Below are 20200 nucleotides of genomic sequence, written 5' to 3'. Positions count from 1 at the left end.
TCGTCTGTAACGTTGCCTTCAATGCCATTACCAAAAAAAGAGACAAAGGATACAAACCACGATAGTTTTTTGCTACGGATATAACCCATAGCTGCACTTACTACGGTTTTAATTAGTAGCTAAAAAGGTGCCATACCATTAATAATTAATAGTGGTGTAAGGGGCTCTATAGGACCTAAAAAATATGTTTTCTATCTAAGCCGTCCATCTATTTTGAAATATTATCATAGGGCATGAAACCAAAAATCAGCAAGATCGAAGGCTAAAGTGAACTACATAGTAGGAAACGTGAATATTAAATCGCATATGCTTCCTATGGTATGATCCACTTAGGCCTTTGATCTACATTATGCTTAGGATGATGAGCTAAAATAATTTATTAAAATTAATGGACGGAATGAATAACACAAATATACCATGTTGGGCCCTACGGGGCCCTTGAGAGGACTATCCATGGCCCTACGCCCAAAATTGGGCGCTCGCTCAAAATAGAGCCGCGCCCAAATGTCCCCCCATCCCTCTCTCTCTCTCTCTCTCTCTCTCTCTCCGTACCCTAACCCGTTCTCTCATCTTCCTCCCTCTCTCTCTCTCCGTTCCCCAATCCCCTCTGTATCTCCGTCCCCACCGTCAGCACTCTCCCTCTCTCGAGCTCCCGCGCCCTCACACCTCCTTCAATAGCACCGGCTTCTAGGGTTTCTCTCACTCTTACGCTCTCACTCTGATGGCGGTCCAACACGTTGGACTCTCCCTTTTCGTCCTTCTCTCCAGACTCCAAACTCGAAGCTCTGCTCGCTTTTACCTCTTCAAATCCAATAAAAACCTAAAAATCTCCTGTCTCTCTCTCTCCGCCCAAAACCTCCCCATTAAAACCCTCACCACCTACGTCGCTGCCCTAAACACCTACCCCCCTCAACAGCGACCCCAGCCGTCTGATCCTCGATTCGTCCAATGCGGAAATCAGAACCAATGGAACCGTCAAGACCATCCCCAAAACCAATGGGGCCCTCAAGGGTAGGCCCCAGTCGACAATCAGGTGGCACCTCCCGTCCCTCCGTCTAACATCGATCTGATGGGCCTCTGTCGTGATGGGAAGATCATGGAAGCTGTTGATTTCTTGTGCCAGGGTGCCCGCGCTGATCCCCATGTCTTCTGAGCGCCTGCACAGATTTGAAGCTTCTGGAAGAAGGTAAGAAGGTTCATGATTGCATTGCATGGTCACCATTCAAGGTTGATCTTTAAATCAACAATAAATTGATTGACATGTATGGGAAGTGTGGGAGCATGAAGGATGCCGGCCATGTGTTCGATAGAATGCCTGAACGGAACATGGATTCTTGGCACTTGATGATAAATGGGTTTGCATCTAATGGGCAGGGAGATGATGGGTTGCAGGTATTTGAACAGATGCGTAAGTTGGGGGTATGCCCTGATGGCCAAACCTTCATTGCAGTTTTGTCCACCTGTGCCAGTGCTGAAGCTGTCGAAGAAGGGTTTATTCATTTTGGGTCGATGACAAAAGAGTATGAGATTACTCCGGGGATTGAACATTATTTGGGGATGATAGATGTTCTTGGAAAATCTGGCTATGTTAGTGAGGCAGAGTTTATTGAGAGAATGCCAGTTGAGCCCACATCAGTAATTTAGGAGGCATTGATGAATTTCGCTTGGATTCATGGAGACATTGAGCTTGAAGACCGGGCAAAGGAAATGTTGGTTTTGCTTTACCCATCCAAGGCTGTTTCCAAGATCCCAACGCCCCTGCCTAAGAGGCGAACAGCAATCAACATGCTTGAAGGGAAGAATAAGGCGAACGAGTATAGGGCAACTACGAGTGAGAAGAGGGGCTTGAGCAGACAGATGGAGGCAGGTTATGTGCCAGACACAAGATATGTGCTCCATGACATTGATCAAGAGGCAAAAGAACAGGCTTTGCTATACCATAGTGAGCGGTTGGCAATTGGCTATGGGCTGATCAGTAGTCCTGCAAGGATCCCTCTTAGGATTATCAAGAACCTCCGTGGCTGTGGAGATTGCCACAATACGATCAAGATCATGTCTAAGATTGTTGGGCAGGAGCTTGTTGTTAGGGATAATTAGCGGTTTCATCATTTCAAAGATGGGAAGTGTTCTTGTGGGGATTACTGGTGAAGTCATCACAAGTTGAAGCTACATCCTCTGATATGGGTATGTCGGTACGTGATTGAGGTTCTTTCCTTTGAATTTCCACAGTAGTACTGTATGCACTATGCACGCACCATAGCCTGTGAATATGCTTTCATGTCTGAAAATAAATCTATTTGCATGTACATTTGTACATCTCCAGTGCTGTTTGGTAGGTAGTTTAACTGAAGTGTTTCTGTTCTTCTGTTCGCTAGCGTTGATGATGTCGAATTTGGTTGTATTCTCCTTGATCATCACACATTATGTCTGTCTTGGCATTCCTATAGTCAGCTTGGACTATGCTTTATCTTGTTCTTAAATAGGTGTATGCTTGGTTCATCCACTCTGTAACAGTTCTTGCTTCCCTTTTCATTGTTTATTTCTCAGGGGCAACATTGAAGCAATTAGGGAGATAGAGCAGCAACTTCAGAATGGGTTTTGCGAAAGTCGATTTGATGACATTGTTGTAGCTTGTGGTAGGTCATACTCTTCTCTAGCAAACCACAGCTAACACACAACAGTCCTGTTAACTCATATACTAATACAACTATGTTATGTATCATTCAGTTGGACCTTCAAAGTGATAGTTATATTGTACATGAATTACCTTTTTTTTTTTTTTTTCAATAATTAAAGCGTTGTGTAGTATATGAATCATGTATCAGTATGGCTACAACACTTTTGTATTGTGTAATGGGCAATCTCTTGTGATAGTAATAGACACAAGGAACCACACATGCTTCCTGAATTTCAGGTTTTTACAAAATTGTATAGCTCTAAGCCTGTAACAATTCCAGACCACATACCTTTGTTTCTCAGTAACATAGCACTGTAAGTTATTGCTGTAACTTGGGAAGTGTCTCATGTTTCGGTATAAGAAATGTGAAGTCTAGTAAAGTCAAAACGTTGTCACGTCCTTATGAAATATTAAAATGATCTCATTGTATAATATAATGTGTGTGATCCTGATATGATGACATATTTATGTTGAGAATGCTGAGTGTTGGTTCAAAATTGGAAAGCAAAGCATTTCTCTTAGCTTCACTATTCACTTTCTGAAATCAATTCTCCTCTCATGCATTTTGCTTATTCATGATTTACACGGGTGGCTAATATTTTTCAGTTTTATTAGTTTTTAGAAGCTTCAATTTTCTAAGGATATATTAGAAATTCCCAGTTCCTGAGTGAGATGTCTTCTGGACCTTCCAGTGGATATCTTCTAATTTGGAGGGGAAAATGTGGAAGAATGGAAGCCCATTACCTAGAGTGCTATTTTCCACATACACCAAATGCATGCCAGACCATGTTGGCTCCAACCAGAAGCTGGTCATCATCATCTAAGCCTTATACCAACTAATTGGGGTTGGCTACATACATCTTTTTTCGTCATTCCACTCTATCAAGGGCCATAACTGCAGTCATACCATGGGCCATCGATTCTTTTCTTACTACCTCCACCCACATCCTTTTGGGCCTCCCTTTGCCCTTTTTGAACCTTCAACTTGTATGCACTCACTCTAAATGGCACAGTTCTTGATCTCCGTTGCACATGACCAAACCATCTAAGTCTACTTTCTCTCATCTTGTTACCTATAGGCACAAAAATCAGGGTAATCACTTATCAGATTGGCCACCCTTTAAAAAAATGGACGGTCAAAAATTTGCCTACGGTCCACATTTGACATCCACATGTAGCCACTTGATTAATCGAGTGGCATATTCTTGAACCATGTGACCTGCATAGTTGGTCTCACTCTCATCTTATATTCCATCAGATGTCCATCCACGTGGTTGGCTGGCAACATGTGACATGTGTAAAGTTGCTTCTGGGGCTCAAAAACCACCATCTTAGTTATAAACTTATAGTTATTAAATGCAAAAAATTTCTCCCATTATTTAGTTACACCAACAATCAGCATTTTTAGCAGCAGTAACCATTAGTTAGAACTTACTAAGTTCTGCTAATTGGAGTGGCAGGTTCACATGTGTAACAAGCTTGCTAGCCGACATATATGAGTAGGAATTGCTGACTCCAGTGGTGTTTCCCGCTATGACATATGTGAAAATGCACCAGGTATGCATTCATTTTATTTATTTTTACCATGAAGGTCCTTTTCCTTGAACTTAAGAAAGAACTGAACTTATTTTTATTCTTAGAAACTGGATGTAGCGTTCTTTTACTGCGATATAGATGGGAGTTCCCTTTGCTTGCACTGTGACATGACTGTACATGTTGGAGGTAAAAGAACCCATGGAAGATATCTACTGTTGAGGCAGAGGGTTGAGGTTAGTTTATTTTCTAGAGGCAATTGGGTTGGATCCTTGCCTGTAGGAGACCACAAAACTAATACCTGGTTGGTTTCAACATAGTTTCTAGGGGACGAACCCATTCCTTTGGAAGAGCAGGCCTTGCAACCTACTGAACCAGTTGAATTTAGTAGGCAACAGACTTAGCTGCCTAAATTGACAACGAATGAGAAACTGCAAAACAACAGAGTCTCTCTGGTTCCAGTGCTAGACGCTAACACAGAAGATCCGGGCAAGATCACCTCTACAATGATTGATCTTAACTCGAGGCCAAACCGGATTCATGGGCAGCCTTCAAATACACAGGTATGCATGTTATTGGCTTTCAATATGATATCTATATTTTGGTTTTGTTTTTTAGAGGTTGCGAAGCTAAAGTTATCCAATCTGCTAGTTATGCGAAGTTTAGTGTATTTTTGTGTTCATAAGGTGCAGGGGATGAATGCTTTAAGTGATAGCAATCATGAGTGTGCAAGTGTAGTTCCAGTGGGATCTTGCAATCAAGATCTAAAGAAGTAAGCAAGGTAGATTCTATTCTTCTCATTTGTGCTAGTTCACTGGTCTTTTTGTTTAACCATTTCTTGGTTAAAGGAAAAAAAGAAAAAGAAAAAGATAAGGAGCCTGACTCCTTCGGCAGTTTTGGATGTCCTAAAAAAGAAAAAGATCAGAGTTCTTTAGACTAATCATTGGTTAACATCTATAAACCAATGCCATGTTGCATGGGGTGTTTTTTTTTTTAGAGCAGGAGTGCATGGGACTGAAGTGTACAATGCATCTCTTGAATTCTTGGGGGAATGCATGGGAACTGTTATACATGTTTTGTTGAGTTCTTTTGAAATGCTTCATTTTGTATGGTAAAACTTTCTTTAAAATGATGCAGAGTTAAGAAAAAAAGAAAGAAAAAGGATTGCGAGTTATGATTTCCTGAGATATTTAGAGTTTCATGAGTTGTATAAAAGTTCACACTTTGTTAAAAGCTAGGGAGAGTCTCAGTTGCTAGCTTGTATGCTATATTCAAATCTTAGATTAGTAGAAATGCCTTGCTTTTGTACTTTTCTTCTTGAAGAAGGTAACCTGTACTATGGTACTTTTTTCTGTTCTCAATATGTCGTTTAAACTAGAAATTTGAGCCAAGCTGATTGATCTTTTAGTAGTTTTAAGATGTTTTTCAGTAGTCTTTTTAGTTTTTAGCTATATTATACTTACAACCAACTTCAGTTAATTGGCCATACTTGAATGAGTTATATAATTTTGCAGTTTGGAAATGGGCAGACGCTTAATTCATATATTTCAATATGCAGATGTAAGATCCTGTGCTGCTCCAGGTTATCATGGGGAACAGCATAGCCATGATTGAAGCTCTTGAACCAGTTAGCAAAACGCAGTAGCTGCTTTCCAGATGGACTGCTGGGTTAGTGACTAAGTGTATCATCTGTGATCGTGTTGAAGACATTACTGGTATTATTAATGGATCAGATTGGGGTTTGTTTTTGTTTATCACTTATCTTACTACATGCTATAAATTCAGAGGCAGTTCACATTGGCTCATAGGCTGCTATAATGTAGAGGGAAAAAAAGAAAAGATAAGGACTTTTGCCAGTTATGGTTGAATGATGTGTGCAAAAAATAAAAAAATAAAAAAATTTAGAAATGTGAATATAGGATGCATTGTATGATTTGATTGCTATTTGTAATATCAATGCATCTTTTTCTCTCCTGATTGCATTTTATGTACTATTCCTAGCAGCATTAATTGTATTAGCTTAGATGAGTTGATCAATCACAGCAGGTTCTTGCAATGGCAACAGACACCATTGTTCTAATATATATATATTTTTATTTTAAAGTAGCTATGGATATTAACCGTAGCTATTATTCTAAAAAGCGAAACTCAGCATATTGCTACGGATTTCATTTAGCTTTTAGCTACAGATATTATCCGTAGGTATATGTACATTTCTCTATAGAAAGTATAGCTACTGATTATATCCGTAGCTATTGATATCAATTGGTATGGATTTTATTCGTAACCATAGCTTTTTGGCCTTTAGCTGCATCCCCAATTACTACAGTTGTGCTATGGACTATAACCGTAGCAATAGGCCTTTAGCTATGGTTTTTATCCAGAGTTTATGCCTCTTTTTCTGATAGTGAAACCGCTATTATCTTTAACAATGTCATGTATTATTGAGGCATCAACATGATCAGGTAACACATCATCTCTGTCCAATTGCACCATATCAATATCAACATTTAGATCAATCCCTATATCCCCAGATGGCATGTCTTCTTGATATGCTTGTTCAACCCTAGACGTTTCATTTCCCCCGTCCTCGCTATCTTCAACTTCTAGTACGTGAACTTCAAATATGTTCTTGGGCTTTATTTTCTTCACTATGTGTCAAGAGCCGCCTAACTTAGTGTCAGCGAGGTAAAATACTTGTTCAGCTTGGCTGGCGAGGACAAATTGGTCGTCTTTAAACCACTTCCGAGATAAATTTACGCTCGTAAAGTAGTTGTTAGTCTGTATTCCCAACTTCTTATTTCTAATGTCCCACCAATCATATTTGAATAAGTACACCTGCTTCCTCATACAATAACTCAGCTCAATAATATCTGTCAAAACGTCATAAAAGTCAATTTCTACCTCTTCATGCGTTCCTTTCACAACTATCCCACTATTTTGTGTGATCCTATACTTCTCACATTCTTCAGTGTGGAACCGAATCCCATTTATAATACAACCTGTATATCTATATACAGGTATATGAGGGCCACACGCTAGTGAGTAGAGTGCATTAGATGCATCCGCAGAGTTACCAGCGCGTAATGTCTTCATCTATTATCACGTACAGAATGTAATTGTTTAGGAATTTTCTTAGGTTTAAATATTGTGCAATACAACAAAATTCTAAGTGTGGTGAGATACAATGTGAAATCTTACACATTATGTGAACCATTATGGAAATTGATCCTGATGTATTCGATCACAATTTGTGGGGTATTAAAACTTCATCTCGTCGATGTGTTCGCTACACATAATTGGCACGTCATTATGAAGAAACATTAAGATCATCGTATACAGAGATACAATTATCAAGAGAAGACTTACTCTAAGTACGACTCTATTTCTTCACAATTATGCAACACATACCACCACACCTTTGCTTGATCCCCAAGGTCCATATCCTGAAACGTCGGGGATCCTAAAGGATGAACGTTATGTGCGAATATAGCTATGAGTCCTTGTTCATGCTTCTGCCCTTCGTCGGTATTCCGATTTTCTCCGTTGAATCTAGTCTCTATGCCACGAAGATACATGGAGTAAAATGTCAGTCACTCATTATCAATGTATGCCTTAGCAATGGATCCCTCTGTACATGCCTTATTCCTCACAAATCGTTTTAGTGTATGAAGGTATCTTTACACAAAACCACTATGTTATAAAACATGGATATATGTAGTTTATGGAATGAATAAAAATTTTAATAGGTTCTACCACCTTTCGATCGGATACATCTAACGATATTGTAATGGGCCCGCAAACTTCGCCTCATGCGATAAGTGTATCGTTAGGTGTACCATGACAACAAAAAATGCAGGTGGAAATACTTTTTCAAGTTTGCAAAGAATTACGACAATGTCTCTCTCCAGTCGTTTAATAATCTCTACATTCAACGATTTTAAACACAAATCCTTAAAGAATATTCCCAACTCAATCAGCGCCGCACTGATATCATTACTCAGGAATCCACGAATTGCAACCGGTAGTAGACATTGCAAAAGGATGTGACAATCATGGCTTTTCATTCCTGTTACCTTACAATCCATAATGTTTACACGCCGAGAGATATTTGACGCATACCCCTTGGGAAACTTCACCGATCTCAACCATTCACATAAACACTTTTTCTCTAGTTTTGTCAATATGTAGAAGGCTACTGGTATAGTATATGAATTTTCATGTGGTTGCAAGTGCAACTCGTTCCTTAATCCCATTGCTTGTAGATCTAATTGAGCCTTGAAGCTGTCTTTTGTTTTCTTCTCTATGTTCATCAATGTTCCGAAGACATTGTCACATATATTTTTCTCAATATGCATGACATCCAAGTTGTGTCGTAATTTCAGATCATACTAATAGGGCAACTCCAAAAAAATGTTCTTCTTCCTCCAATTATACTCCAATATTGTATGTTTCCTTTTCTTCAAGTGCGACGCCTTACCAAATCTAACTTTTCCAATGTTACTTAGTTGTTGTATCACATCTTCTCCAGATACCTCTTTCGGTAGTGGCTTATGATCTTGTTTGCCATCAAAAATTATCGTCTTCCTGCGCCAACTATGATCTCTCGGAAGGAAGCGACGATGACCTATATAACATGTTTTTCTTTACCATGCTTCAATGACAATGAACAAGTCTCAATACTACATGTAGGACAAGCCAACTTTCCGTTCGTGCTCCACCCAGACAAATTCCCGTAAGCGGGGAAGTCATTCATTGTCCACAAGACCGTTGCATATAATTGAGATGTCTGTCCTGCAAATGTGTCATATGTCTGTACACCTTGACTCCACAACTCGTTTAACTCATCTACTAACTGTCGCAAATACAAATCAATGTCATTTCTGGATAACCTGGGTCCAGGAATAAGTAATGACATCATAAAAAATGACTCCTTCATACACAATTAAGGAGATAAATTGTATGGCATCAGTACCACTGGCCACATACTGTACGATCAACTCATGTTACCAAATGGATTAAAACCATCACTTGCAAGACCTAGTCGAACATTGCGAAAATCTTCTGCAAACCAGTCAGATTGTTTGTCAAAATTTTGCTAGGCTTTAGAGTCCGCAAGGTGCCTCAGTGTACTATCATCGTGAACGCATTTCTCCTTATGCCACCTCATATCTTCAGCCGTCTTACAAGACGTAAACAATCTTTGCAATCTGGGTTTCAATGGGAAGTACCTTAACACCTTTTGCGGGATTTTCTTACGCTTGGCTTCGTCATACTTCTACTTAAACTCTCCACATTCTGGACACTCCTCAACATTTTCATGCTCTTTCCAATACAATAAACAATCATTTATACATGCATGTATGGGGATGTAACCAAGGCCTAAGTCTCACAAAAAGGATTTTGCCTCGTAATGAGACTTAGGCAATGTCTTACCATCCGATAATGCTTCTTTCAACAAGTCGAGCAATATGTCGAATGATTTGTTACTCCAACGATTTATTGTCTTCAAATGAAGTAACTTTGTAAGAAAATTCAACTTAGAGAAGTTCTCACACCCCAGATAAAGTGGATGTTGCGCATCCCTCAACAACCTACTAAACTTTTCTGATTCGACACTACCAAAAAAACGATCAAAGGCTACGGACTATGCTAGTTTTTAGCTACGGACATAGACTGTAGCTCAATTGTTACGGCTTAAAACCATAGCTAAAAGCTAACACCTCCATACGTTCATACAACCTGGGATAGCCCCATAAGGGACTTTACAAGGCCTATTAAAATGTGTGTGCTCCATCGAATACGTTTATCCGTTTTGAAAGAGAATGTTCGGGTAAGAGCCCAAAAAATGAAGTAGATCGAACGCTCAAGTAGACCAGACGATAGGAAACAGTAAAGATTAATACCTTTTTTTTTTTTAAGAAAAGGAAAATTTCCATTGATCATCAAAATTTACAGACATTTTGGGTGGGTCCCTACAAAAAGGGAGGGAGCCACACCTATCATGTACCCACAACTGAGAAACAGAAAAAAAAAAAAAAAAAAAAAAAAAAACCACCAAAACAAAAGGCCCACAAGGGACGCTACATAAGAAAGAGCAAAAAGGAAGAAAATGCCTCAACACCGAGGCAGAGAAGGGCGAACAGTCAGGGGGATCTAACTGCGCCCAGGCCAACATTGTCCAACACAAGTTCCCCTCTCACACGCTGCGGGAGAGAGGAACGATATCGAAAGAACCTATCTGGGCACCCGTCACTAGCTAGCCTAGCTAGAGCATCCGCCACAGCGTTCCCCTCACGAAATATGTGGGAGAAAGACAGATTGAGGCAAGATTTCTCAAACTGAATTTCTCCAATAATATATCATATTTTCAAGGAACGGATGAAGAAAGATCCTCCGCTGCGTCCACAATCAGCTTGGAGTCAGACTCCACCACAATGTTGGTCAGGCCCAGGTCGGAACATAAGTTCAAGCCATCAAGCATGGCCTGAGCTTCGACAATCGTCTTGGAAGCATGGCCGTAGTATCTGTGAAATGCAAAAATGAGGTTTCCTGAGTGATCCCTACAGACACCTCCTCCTCCGCTCTCTCCTGGGTTACCTCTTGAGGAGCCGTCAATGTTAAGCTTCAGCCAGCCCTTTGGAGGTTTGGTCCACCGAACTATAATCGGAGAAGCTGCATGATCGGAAGAAGAATTGCAAATCTGAAGAGATCGGAGAAAGGCCTTCTCAGAGAAAGACTGGTTGGCTGAGGTTAGAATGGAAAACCCAACCTCCCGCAGCCAATAGGAAACTCAGGAGATGACTTTGGGTACAGACATCTTAAGGCCCTCAAATCTGGCGGCGTTCCTACTGATCCAGAGCTCCCAGAAGAGGATGCTAGGAAGGAGGCCTGTTAGAATAGCAGAATAAGAATGGTGGCTTGCTGAAGAAGTCTAAAACTTCAATCGATGAAGAAAGGGCTGACTGTGTATTAGGGGAGTATCAAAAAGCTTACTGAAGAAATCCCAGGCCTGGCTGGCTATCTGGCCCTGACAAAACAGATGATCAATACTTTCCTCAACACCCTGAGTGCTTGGAGCAAAGGGAACAGGCTGCTGAGCATTGGGAGACAGAGTTCCAGGCGAGCTGCTGACCGGGGCAGGATGATCAACAGAATGTGGCTGATGCTGATGCTGATTGGTTGGATCCGAAGGAGGGTGCGTCGAGAAGGCTATTTGAGAGAGCCTGCAACATTCACACTTCAAGGCTAAAGACACTCCAAACCTCCTGACAGCAACGTCAACAGGGACTGCTCCGTTCACTGATTTCCATGCAAAGATAGCCAGCTTAGGGGGGAGGAATTTATTCCAAATCCAAGCTGTCCAGTAGAGATTAATACCTACCATTGATTGATGGTGTGGTTCAATTGGACCTTTTATTTGCCTAGATGTTGGGGTCATTCCCTATAAAAAAATATTACAAAATTAATGGACGGAGGGGATATATCAAATGCATGACAATGGACCCCACAAAGCCCTTGACAAGACCGTCTGTGCAGAACCCGTCAAACGTGTGAACGCGGAGGGGCTGTGAAGGATGGTACAATGGCTACGGTCTAAAGGGCTTTTAGCTACAGTGTAAAACCATAGCAGGACCGTAATAGGTGAAAATGCAGAAAACTGCGCTCTCTTTTTCTTTTCCCCCTCTCACGAAACCTTTCATTTCCCTCCACTCAACCAATTCCCTCTCACATACGTCTCTCTCTCTCTCTCTCTCTCTCTCTCTCTCTCTCTCTCTCTCTCTCGATCTCCCACGCCCCCCTTTTTTTTCTCTCTCTCTCTCGATCCAGAAGACATCTCAGCAGCGAATTTAGAACTTGGTAAGCTTCGAATATAAGCTTTTTTTCCTTTCAGATTTGTGTATGTGGAATGCATCTTTTTACTGCCCCTGCAAACACTTCATTAGAGTAAGAGTGAGCGAGGGAGAGAACATCAGATGAAGAACATCATTTTGAATCAAAGGTAGATGCAGGGGCCTCAAAGACCTATCCGCAGCAAGCAGGAACTATTCGTAAAAATGGCTATATTGTCATAAAGAGCAGACCCTGCAAGGCCATTGAGCTTTCCACTTCGAAGACTGGAAAGCATGGTCATGCGAAATGTCACTTTGTACCGATTGACATTTTTAATGGCAAGAAGCTTGAGGATATTGTTCCTTCATCACATAATTGTGATGTGCCTCAGTCATGTGATGAAGATGGTTTTGTGAGTCTTTTGACTGATAACAGCAACACGAAGAATGATCTGAAGCTTTGCTCGATTGAAAATCCGCTCGCTCAGATCGAGGATGGTTTTGGAGAAGGAAAGGATCTGGTTGTGACTGTCATGTGCACAATGGGAGAAGAGCAGATTTGTTCGCTCATATCCCTTCGTTTTTTTTTTTTTCCCCTTTTATTGTCCTTTGTTCTTCAATTTCTTTTCAATTCTCAGCATGTGAATGGCTTATTGAAATTACCAATATGACTTGAAGAAGCATGTATAGTAGCTAAAGTGTTCTCTCAGCATAAGATTAAGGATGTAGATTACAAGCACTGCCATAGATTAACCTTCTTTTTTTTTTTTTTTTTATATCGACTGGTACTGACAAAGATAAACTAGCAAAACATGGGTTGCAGTTATCAGATATAATTGGCCATTTCATTCATTGTACCATGGATTTCTTGTTATATAGGTTGCAGCGAATTGGGAAATTTCTAGTTAAATTTCTAGTTGGGAAATTTCCAGTTAAATCTTCACATTGAAATAAAAAGAGAGTTAGAGTGATTCATGAAAAAACCCAATGTTACAAATTAACAATTCTAACCTCTCATTCATGGACACTTGTTTGTTGAAATAAGACCATTCGATATCTTCAACTTTCAGCCATCCAATAAATATCCTCAAATCCAATAGTCAGTTGAATACATAAGACCATTCTAATGAATGATTTTTCAGTACTAACATTTCTGCAAAGACAATCACATTATAGAACTGTTTTGTCTGGTGAAACTATATAAATTTACAGATAGATTGGATAAATTAAAGAGAAACTATACTCACAAGTCCTCTTATAGGTGGATTCTCATTAAATGATTGTTGAGTGGAATACGTGCAGTGAGCGTTTATTCTTGCTTTTCAGGATTTCTTATTGCCTAATGTATAATGATCTTTTGTATGAGGACAGGTCTCAGCAGAAACGATGATTGGTCTTAGTGAAAGCAGTAAATGTGCACAAATTTCCAAGGTTTGCTGAAGCTGCCTGATTTTTTCTTGAATATATTTGGCATCTACTACTAAACTATGCATTTCCCCAATTTACTAAATTATGGCAACTTATCTACTATACACATAAACCCAGACCCTCCCAATCATGGGTGGTTCATAGCTGAAAATCACGCCAAGTAGGTAAATATTAACCATCTGATTTTGCCCATGTAGTTTGACTTTATGACATTTCTATTTACCAACTAATGGCCATCAACAGGACAGTCAGGATTGTAGAGTGTGACTTGGCCTTGCTCCATCCATAATGGGGTGCTCATGTAAATCCACACCCTACCAGTCATATGCCCCATCAAGGGTGATTCATATCCGAAAATCACACTAATTAGACTAATATCATAGAATGCCAAAGTAGTCAAATCTTTTGGTGTATCAGCTTCTGTTCATGTTGTGGGCTTTGCAGCAAAACTTGGAAAGCTTAAAGATCATCTCAGACAACTGGAGGATGAATTTGTTAAGTCTCTAGCAGGTATGAATTTGTTAATTCTGGAGGATGTTGCATCACTTACATCATCGGAATATGTTATACATCTGTTGCTTTCTATTCTGAAGACCTGTAAAGCGGCCGGGCGTATTGCTACTAGTGAATCTCTTTCTGCTGCAAAAGCAAGAACTGAAGAACTTAAGAAAATTGTGCAAGATCAACCGTCCAGGAGGGATGAATATTCAGCAATCATATCTCAACAACTTAAGAAACTTGTTGATGTAGGCTCATTGTATAAAAGGTGCAAGTAGTAGTAGTAGTAAGACTTCAGAGGCTATTTTTGCTTTGAACTCTTCATGTAGATGGGCATTAACTACCACACCCATTCAAAATTGTTTAAAAGAGCTCAAGACATTGGTTAGTACACTTAAAGCTTTCATTCCATTGGAAAGCAAAATTTGGTTTCTAGTCTGATATGTAATTTTTTTAAAATTTTTTTCATACCAGATTGAGTTCCTACGAATATTTCCTTTCTCATGGACCTTCTGTAAGGATTGTGATTGCATACTATCTGAGAGGTAAGTATGCTTTACTTAATGGTTGTTGTATAGTTCCTTCTTTAATAATATTAGTTTATGAATAGGCACAAGTTCTTTAATGCATTCTCTCACATAGAACAGAGGATGGTGGATTTTTCTTTCTTTATTTTCTGTAGTCTTTGGTGATTTTACTAATTCAAATACCCCATTATAAATTGAGTCTGAATGTTTATTGTATTCAAGTTCCTTAGTTGTTTGTTTCTCAATTTGATTTTAATGATTTTTATTTTTTTTTCTGAGCTCTCTTTGCCTCTGTGGTTATTGTGAAGTAATCATTAATAGCAGCCACATATCCTATTGGCCTTTCCAATCTAGGAGTCACCTAATCACTCTTGTTGTTGACAACTAAGAGGGCAATGTTTCTGATGCATGTCCTATTTCCAAAATCACAAGGCCAAGGTTGGGTTCCACATAGCACCTAACCACATGATATCACATGCTTGGACTATTAGAACAACTGGGCCCCCCATTTCCCTTGCAAACTAATGTAGCTATACTCAAGATAAAAGTAAATGCAGGGAATGTATGTGAAATTACTGTACTAGAAATTTGAATTTTAAGTGTCTATTATCTCTTGTGAGGAGGGCTGCTGATGGGAAGTTTGTAGATGGAAAATCCAGGAGCCTCTTCAGTTTCTTGAATTGGATGCCGGAGGCACTTCGGATGAGCAACAGCAAGCTCATTGACACGCTGTGCTCGACTCAACTGTTTTACTGCAGATTTTTCTTCTTGGGTATTGAACATAACCCAATTCTCTATCTTTCAAAAAGAAGAAAAAAAGAAAGAAAGAAAGAAAGAAAGAAAAACAAAAAGCCTATTTGGGTTTTCAAGATTGGCGTGAAGGGTGAAGATTTTCCAGTTTTAAAAATGGTTTTTCAGCCAAGCATGTTTGTTTTTATTTCTATTGAAGTCTCCACTTTTATCTCCAAATAATATTTCTTGGGGTGGAAATTTTAGTCTTCTTGTTTTTTTTTTTTTTTTTAAATTATTATTATTATTATTTTAAATTTACTCCCATGCTTCTACATCGGATTAGAATTTAGATACATGGGTTCTTCCCTATTAGTTACAGTGGTTAGTCATACGGAAAATATAGGTAAGCTTGAGAATCTCTCTTGCATAAAAAATAATCCTTAATAAACATCTCGTGTTCACAGATATATAATCAGTTGGCCACAGGTACAAGCTATCACAGGTTACATTCACAAGAATGACACTCACAAAGTACTTGTCACTAGTTGCTATATTCTGCTTTTGAATTCAAACAGGAGGAGCAAACAGTTTACAGTTCGTCTTTCCAATTTCTAGTTACAAAGTACAAACTACAAGGTTGATCAGCTAGGTATAAAATGAAAACTTCGACTCATCATGATTTTGCTCATGGGATGGGCTGCCCCTTTGGCTGATGTCAAGGCGACTGAAGTTGCTTTAGGTCATGTAGCTACCTGTCTCACCATTCCTGTTGTTGGAGTTGGCATATTCTTGGATTCTTCTATGAGTAGAACATTTTCATTGTTTATACACTTCACTTTCGTTGGTCATTTATAAATTCTTGTCATTGAAACTTTATCATCCATGTACTTAACCCAGCTATAAGTTGAGGAGCACATGCTTAGTTCATTGGCTAATTATAGGCAATCCATTGTATTCTGGAACAGAGTGTTGAATATCCCATAAGGGGAACACAACTTTGCAGATTCTTGATCGTCTCTAATTTTATGAGTTAATGATCACAAGAAGTGCAATGTGGTATTGAATTTGTTGAGTTGCTAGAGGACGACCCAAATTCAAAGGCTAAAGTCTCAATGTATACAAATGTATTCGAGCAAACCCCTCATAAATATGCCCGGTCCAAGAATCAAGTTCCACTCATCAGGTGGGACGTGGATGTATGAGAAAAGTGAATCAAGTGCCACTTGAAGAGTGTTCCAAATCCCTCTCACAGGCGCTGCATTTAGTTAAAGATGGGGCACATCACATCCATGGTTCTTGAGTCGGCTATGGTGCTGCCGGATTTCCTAGGGATGTCTTTCGAGTCAATGACAAGAGATTGGATTCTACTGTTTTTGGTTAGATGTCTCTGGGTTGTAGGCTTGCCCATCATTTTCTTTCCTATCCTTCTTTAGCTTGCCTTTTGCTGTTGCTTGTCTGGCCTCGAGTTCTTCTCTTCAAAAACAAAAAAAAAATAAAAAAATAAATAAATAAAATTGCAATTCTGGGCTGTTTGGGTTAGATATGGCCCATTTAAAGGCTATGTTGCAGAGGGGTAATGTATTATTATTATTATCATTGAATAAAAATTCCTTTTTCATGTTTCTTAGTTTAGTTTGATTTGGTAGCAGATTTGCAGAGAGGGTTTTTTCATGGTAGCTAACATTCGGCAAAAGGATTGTTGGAGTCTTTCTCACAATCCATACATACAAATACATGGTATTATTGATAGAAAACAATTTTAGAAAATTACAAACATATTATAATTATATAATAACCAAAAAAATAAAAAAGAGAAGAAGATAAACTAATTTTTCCCTCAATAGCTGTTTGCATGTGCCATGTGTGTCTAACATGGCCATATTTATTTGAAATGGAGGGTTTCTTATATAGATAACTAGGTGGAGCTGATATTCCGTTTCTTCTAATGACAAGCTGCTAGAGTGTATGTGAAATCCAGTTAAGAGTCATCCTACATAGATTAATTGCATTTAGCTGATCAGATGAAAAGCTATCTACAATAAGGCCAAGCTGGAAGTTAACTAAAGTCAACACTAGTTACAAACTGACAGTATGAAGAAACTGTTTTGTCTAACTTTATCTTGCTTAAAACCATGTTTCTTACTTTGTTGATTTTTTCCTTCTGTTTTCTTTTTCTTTCTATTGAAACTTGACACCAATGGAGAGAACAATGTATGCTAAAATTGTTTACATAATGCAGGTATTTTTGCTTCATCATGGAAAACAATTAATTTCTAGGTTCATCAAAGCAGGATTCTCCTAAAGAACTTCCATCTCTTTTCCAGAATAGAACATCCCATTCAGTGTCCAGCTTCGATAATATTGGAAACAGTGGTGGCCTGAATTATCCATATCAGCCAACTGTGACTCCGATAAACAATCCTTCACCCAATCATACATTGGTTAAAGTAAGCCGATTTTTCAAAGATCAATACAATTATCGGATCTTAAATGAATTTGATATGATAATTATACTATGTGGAAAAGGATATTGGTTCTTAAATTTGTTACTGTCTGCATAACATGTTGGCAGTGCACATGCTTGTTTCGATGTGTTTGCTACCGATGCACGGCTAAGAATGACTTTGGTGTTAGGCCTATCTTTATTTAAATTTGTTGTTGTTCCTCTTCTTCTCATGTATTATTTATTTCTTTATTTATGTCATTTGCAACAGGTAACAGAAGCATCAGCCTATCCAAGCTGTGCATATTCATCAATGGACTCGGATTGGGGTTGGAATTGGAATTACATTACTGTCAAGCATAATTCAAAAGCCTGTAAGATCAGCTTGACTTCATGATTTAATATTTAAGTTAGATAATTGGAAAATGTTTGGGGTAACATGTGTATATCTTAGTTGAAGGCATTACTCTCCCCACTAGAGGTAGGAGTTTTGAAGCTCCCTAACTTTTACTAATGAACACCTTGACCATGTGAATGACTTTACCCAATTCATTGGCTAAGTTTAGCTAAAATGGTTGATCTATTCTGTTTTTGCAATTTTAGATGGTATTACTATACCTATATTGGTTGGTATTTTGAATAGTTGAATGTTTTTTTTGTCTTTGGCTGTTGCAGATTTTACTTGTTAAGAAATGAGAAGATCAGTGTATGCTCCTTAGTATTGTCTTTCTTTTTTATGTCATCTTGTCGTTGTCTTTCTCTATAATTTAGTTCTTTAGTTTCAGGGCATGGCTTTTTCATATGACTATATTGTTTGTATGAAGAAATTGATTTTCAGTCATGTGCTTTAAGCTTTCAGATCAAAGCGAAGCTGAGAATAGGGTGTTAGTTGATGGCAAATTGATAACCAGTAGAGGCACATCCATGGAGTTTTCGCTTGCGATTGTTGAGAAGCTATTTGGCTGCGAGAAGGTATTGGATCTTGCTGCCAATGAAAACTTTAAATAGACATATAACTATTATGTTGGCATTGTACTTTTGTAAATAGATTAAAATAAATGATTGAATGAATGAATGATTGTGTTTGATTGAATGAATGAATGATTTAGCCATGAAGTATTTATTTATATTAGCTTATATGAGTTGATTTATTAGGGCACGTACTATAATAGTAAGAGATGCCATTAGTATATTTTATTTATTTATTTATTTATTTTTAAAAAGCATTAGCTATGGCTATTAACCGTAGCCCTGTATCTGGAAATCGTAGCTGTTGCTAATTTCAGCCTATTGCTACGGTTCTCGATCTACTTTTAGCTACAGATATAATCCGTAGCTATATATACTTTAGAGTTACGGAAGGTATTGCTACGGATTTAATCTGTACCTATTGTTTCTATTGCTACTGATTAAATCCATAGCCATAGCTTTAAGACCTATGCCTACGGTACCAATGGCTACGGACGTGTTACGGACTTTAATCGTAGCGATAGGCCTTTAGTTACGGCTTTTATCTGTAGCCTTTGCCTAGTTTTCTGGTAGTGCGATATCACCCATAAGAGGAATATCTTGGCTACTACTTATTGCTGCAAAATCAGTATTCACAATTGTTCCCCTGAACACATCCCCTATGATATCTTACATTTCGTCAATATCTTCATCCTCGTCATCTGGCACAGTTGGGTCAACAAGGACTTCAGTGGCCTCAACTCTTTAGTAGATATCTTCACCATGATGGATCCACCAAGTGTAACTCTGGTCAATCCCAACTATGAACAAATCGTCTTCAACTTTTTCTTGAGTCTTATGAACCATGTTCTTGCATTTTTTACATGGACACCTAATCTTATTGCTTAAATTTGCCCGATTTCGTGCAAATTCCATGACCCTTGTTTATACTCTGGGTTAAACTTGTTCTTAACTCGCGTCCAACTCTTATCCATCTCTACAATGAAAAAACTAGAGTTAGTTTACGAATATAGGTTTAAGATTAGGTTAAGGTTATAGATTTAGTATTAGGTGTAGGTTTAGGTATAAGGATTTGAGAATACGTTCAGATTTTAGGTTTAAGTTTAGGTTTTAGGTTATAAGTTATAGGTTTAGGTTTTAGGTTTAGGTTTAGGTTTAGATTTAGGTTAGGTTATAGGTTTAGGTTTAGGTTATAGGTTTAGGTTAAAGTTATAGGTTTAGGTTAAGGTTATAGGCTTAGGTTATAGGTCTAGGTTTAGGTTAATATTATAAGTTATAGGTTTAGGTTAATGTTAGGTTTAGGTTAAGGTTATAGGCTTAGGTTATAGGTCTAGGTTTAGGTTAATGTTATATGTTATAGGTTTAGGTTAATGTTATAGGTTTAGGTTTAGGTTAATGTTATATGTTATAGGTTTAGGTTTAGGTTTAGGTTAAGGTTATAGGTTATGGGTTTAGGTTAAGGTTATAGGTTTAGGTTAAGGTTAATGTTATAGGTTATAGGTTTGGGTTTAGGTTATAGTTTTAGGTTTAGGTTAAGGTTAAGGTTATGGGTTTAGGTTTT

At 38.5% G+C, this 20200-nt stretch overlaps 1 protein-coding gene, 1 long non-coding RNA gene and 2 pseudogenes across 3 annotated transcripts; all 4 read left to right on the top strand.

Moving 5' to 3' along the window:
* Positions 1-843: 843 nt before the first annotated feature.
* Positions 844-2225, top strand: LOC131220620 (pentatricopeptide repeat-containing protein At2g15690, mitochondrial-like; annotated as a pseudogene).
* Positions 2181-5397, top strand: LOC131220222 (B-box zinc finger protein 19-like; annotated as a pseudogene).
* Positions 5398-12167: 6770 nt separating this feature from the next.
* LOC131220221 (eukaryotic translation initiation factor 5A-2-like) lies at positions 12168-12728 on the top strand (the record flags this gene model as incomplete). The annotated part of the gene is made up of 1 exon (XM_058215181.1): positions 12168-12728. A coding segment is annotated over one exon (546 nt), but the record flags the coding sequence as incomplete, so codon positions are not given.
* A 105-nt stretch (positions 12729-12833) lies between these two features.
* LOC131221618 (uncharacterized) lies at positions 12834-18709 on the top strand. Of its 2 annotated transcripts, XR_009159495.1 has the most exons (6): positions 12841-13473; positions 13915-13980; positions 14064-14513; positions 17942-18044; positions 18346-18376; positions 18509-18709. It is a non-coding gene; the product is annotated as an uncharacterized LOC131221618 (long non-coding RNA). The 2 variants fall into 2 exon arrangements; XR_009159494.1 differs by lacking the exons at positions 17942-18044; positions 18346-18376; positions 18509-18709 and having other exon boundaries at positions 12834-13473; positions 14064-14530.
* Positions 18710-20200: the final 1491 nt, after the last annotated feature.

Source organism: Magnolia sinica, chromosome 12 (assembly GCF_029962835.1).
Source record: "Magnolia sinica isolate HGM2019 chromosome 12, MsV1, whole genome shotgun sequence".
Lineage (NCBI taxonomy): Eukaryota > Viridiplantae > Streptophyta > Magnoliopsida > Magnoliales > Magnoliaceae > Magnolia > Magnolia sinica.
This window is presented reverse-complemented; position numbering and strand designations above follow the sequence as displayed.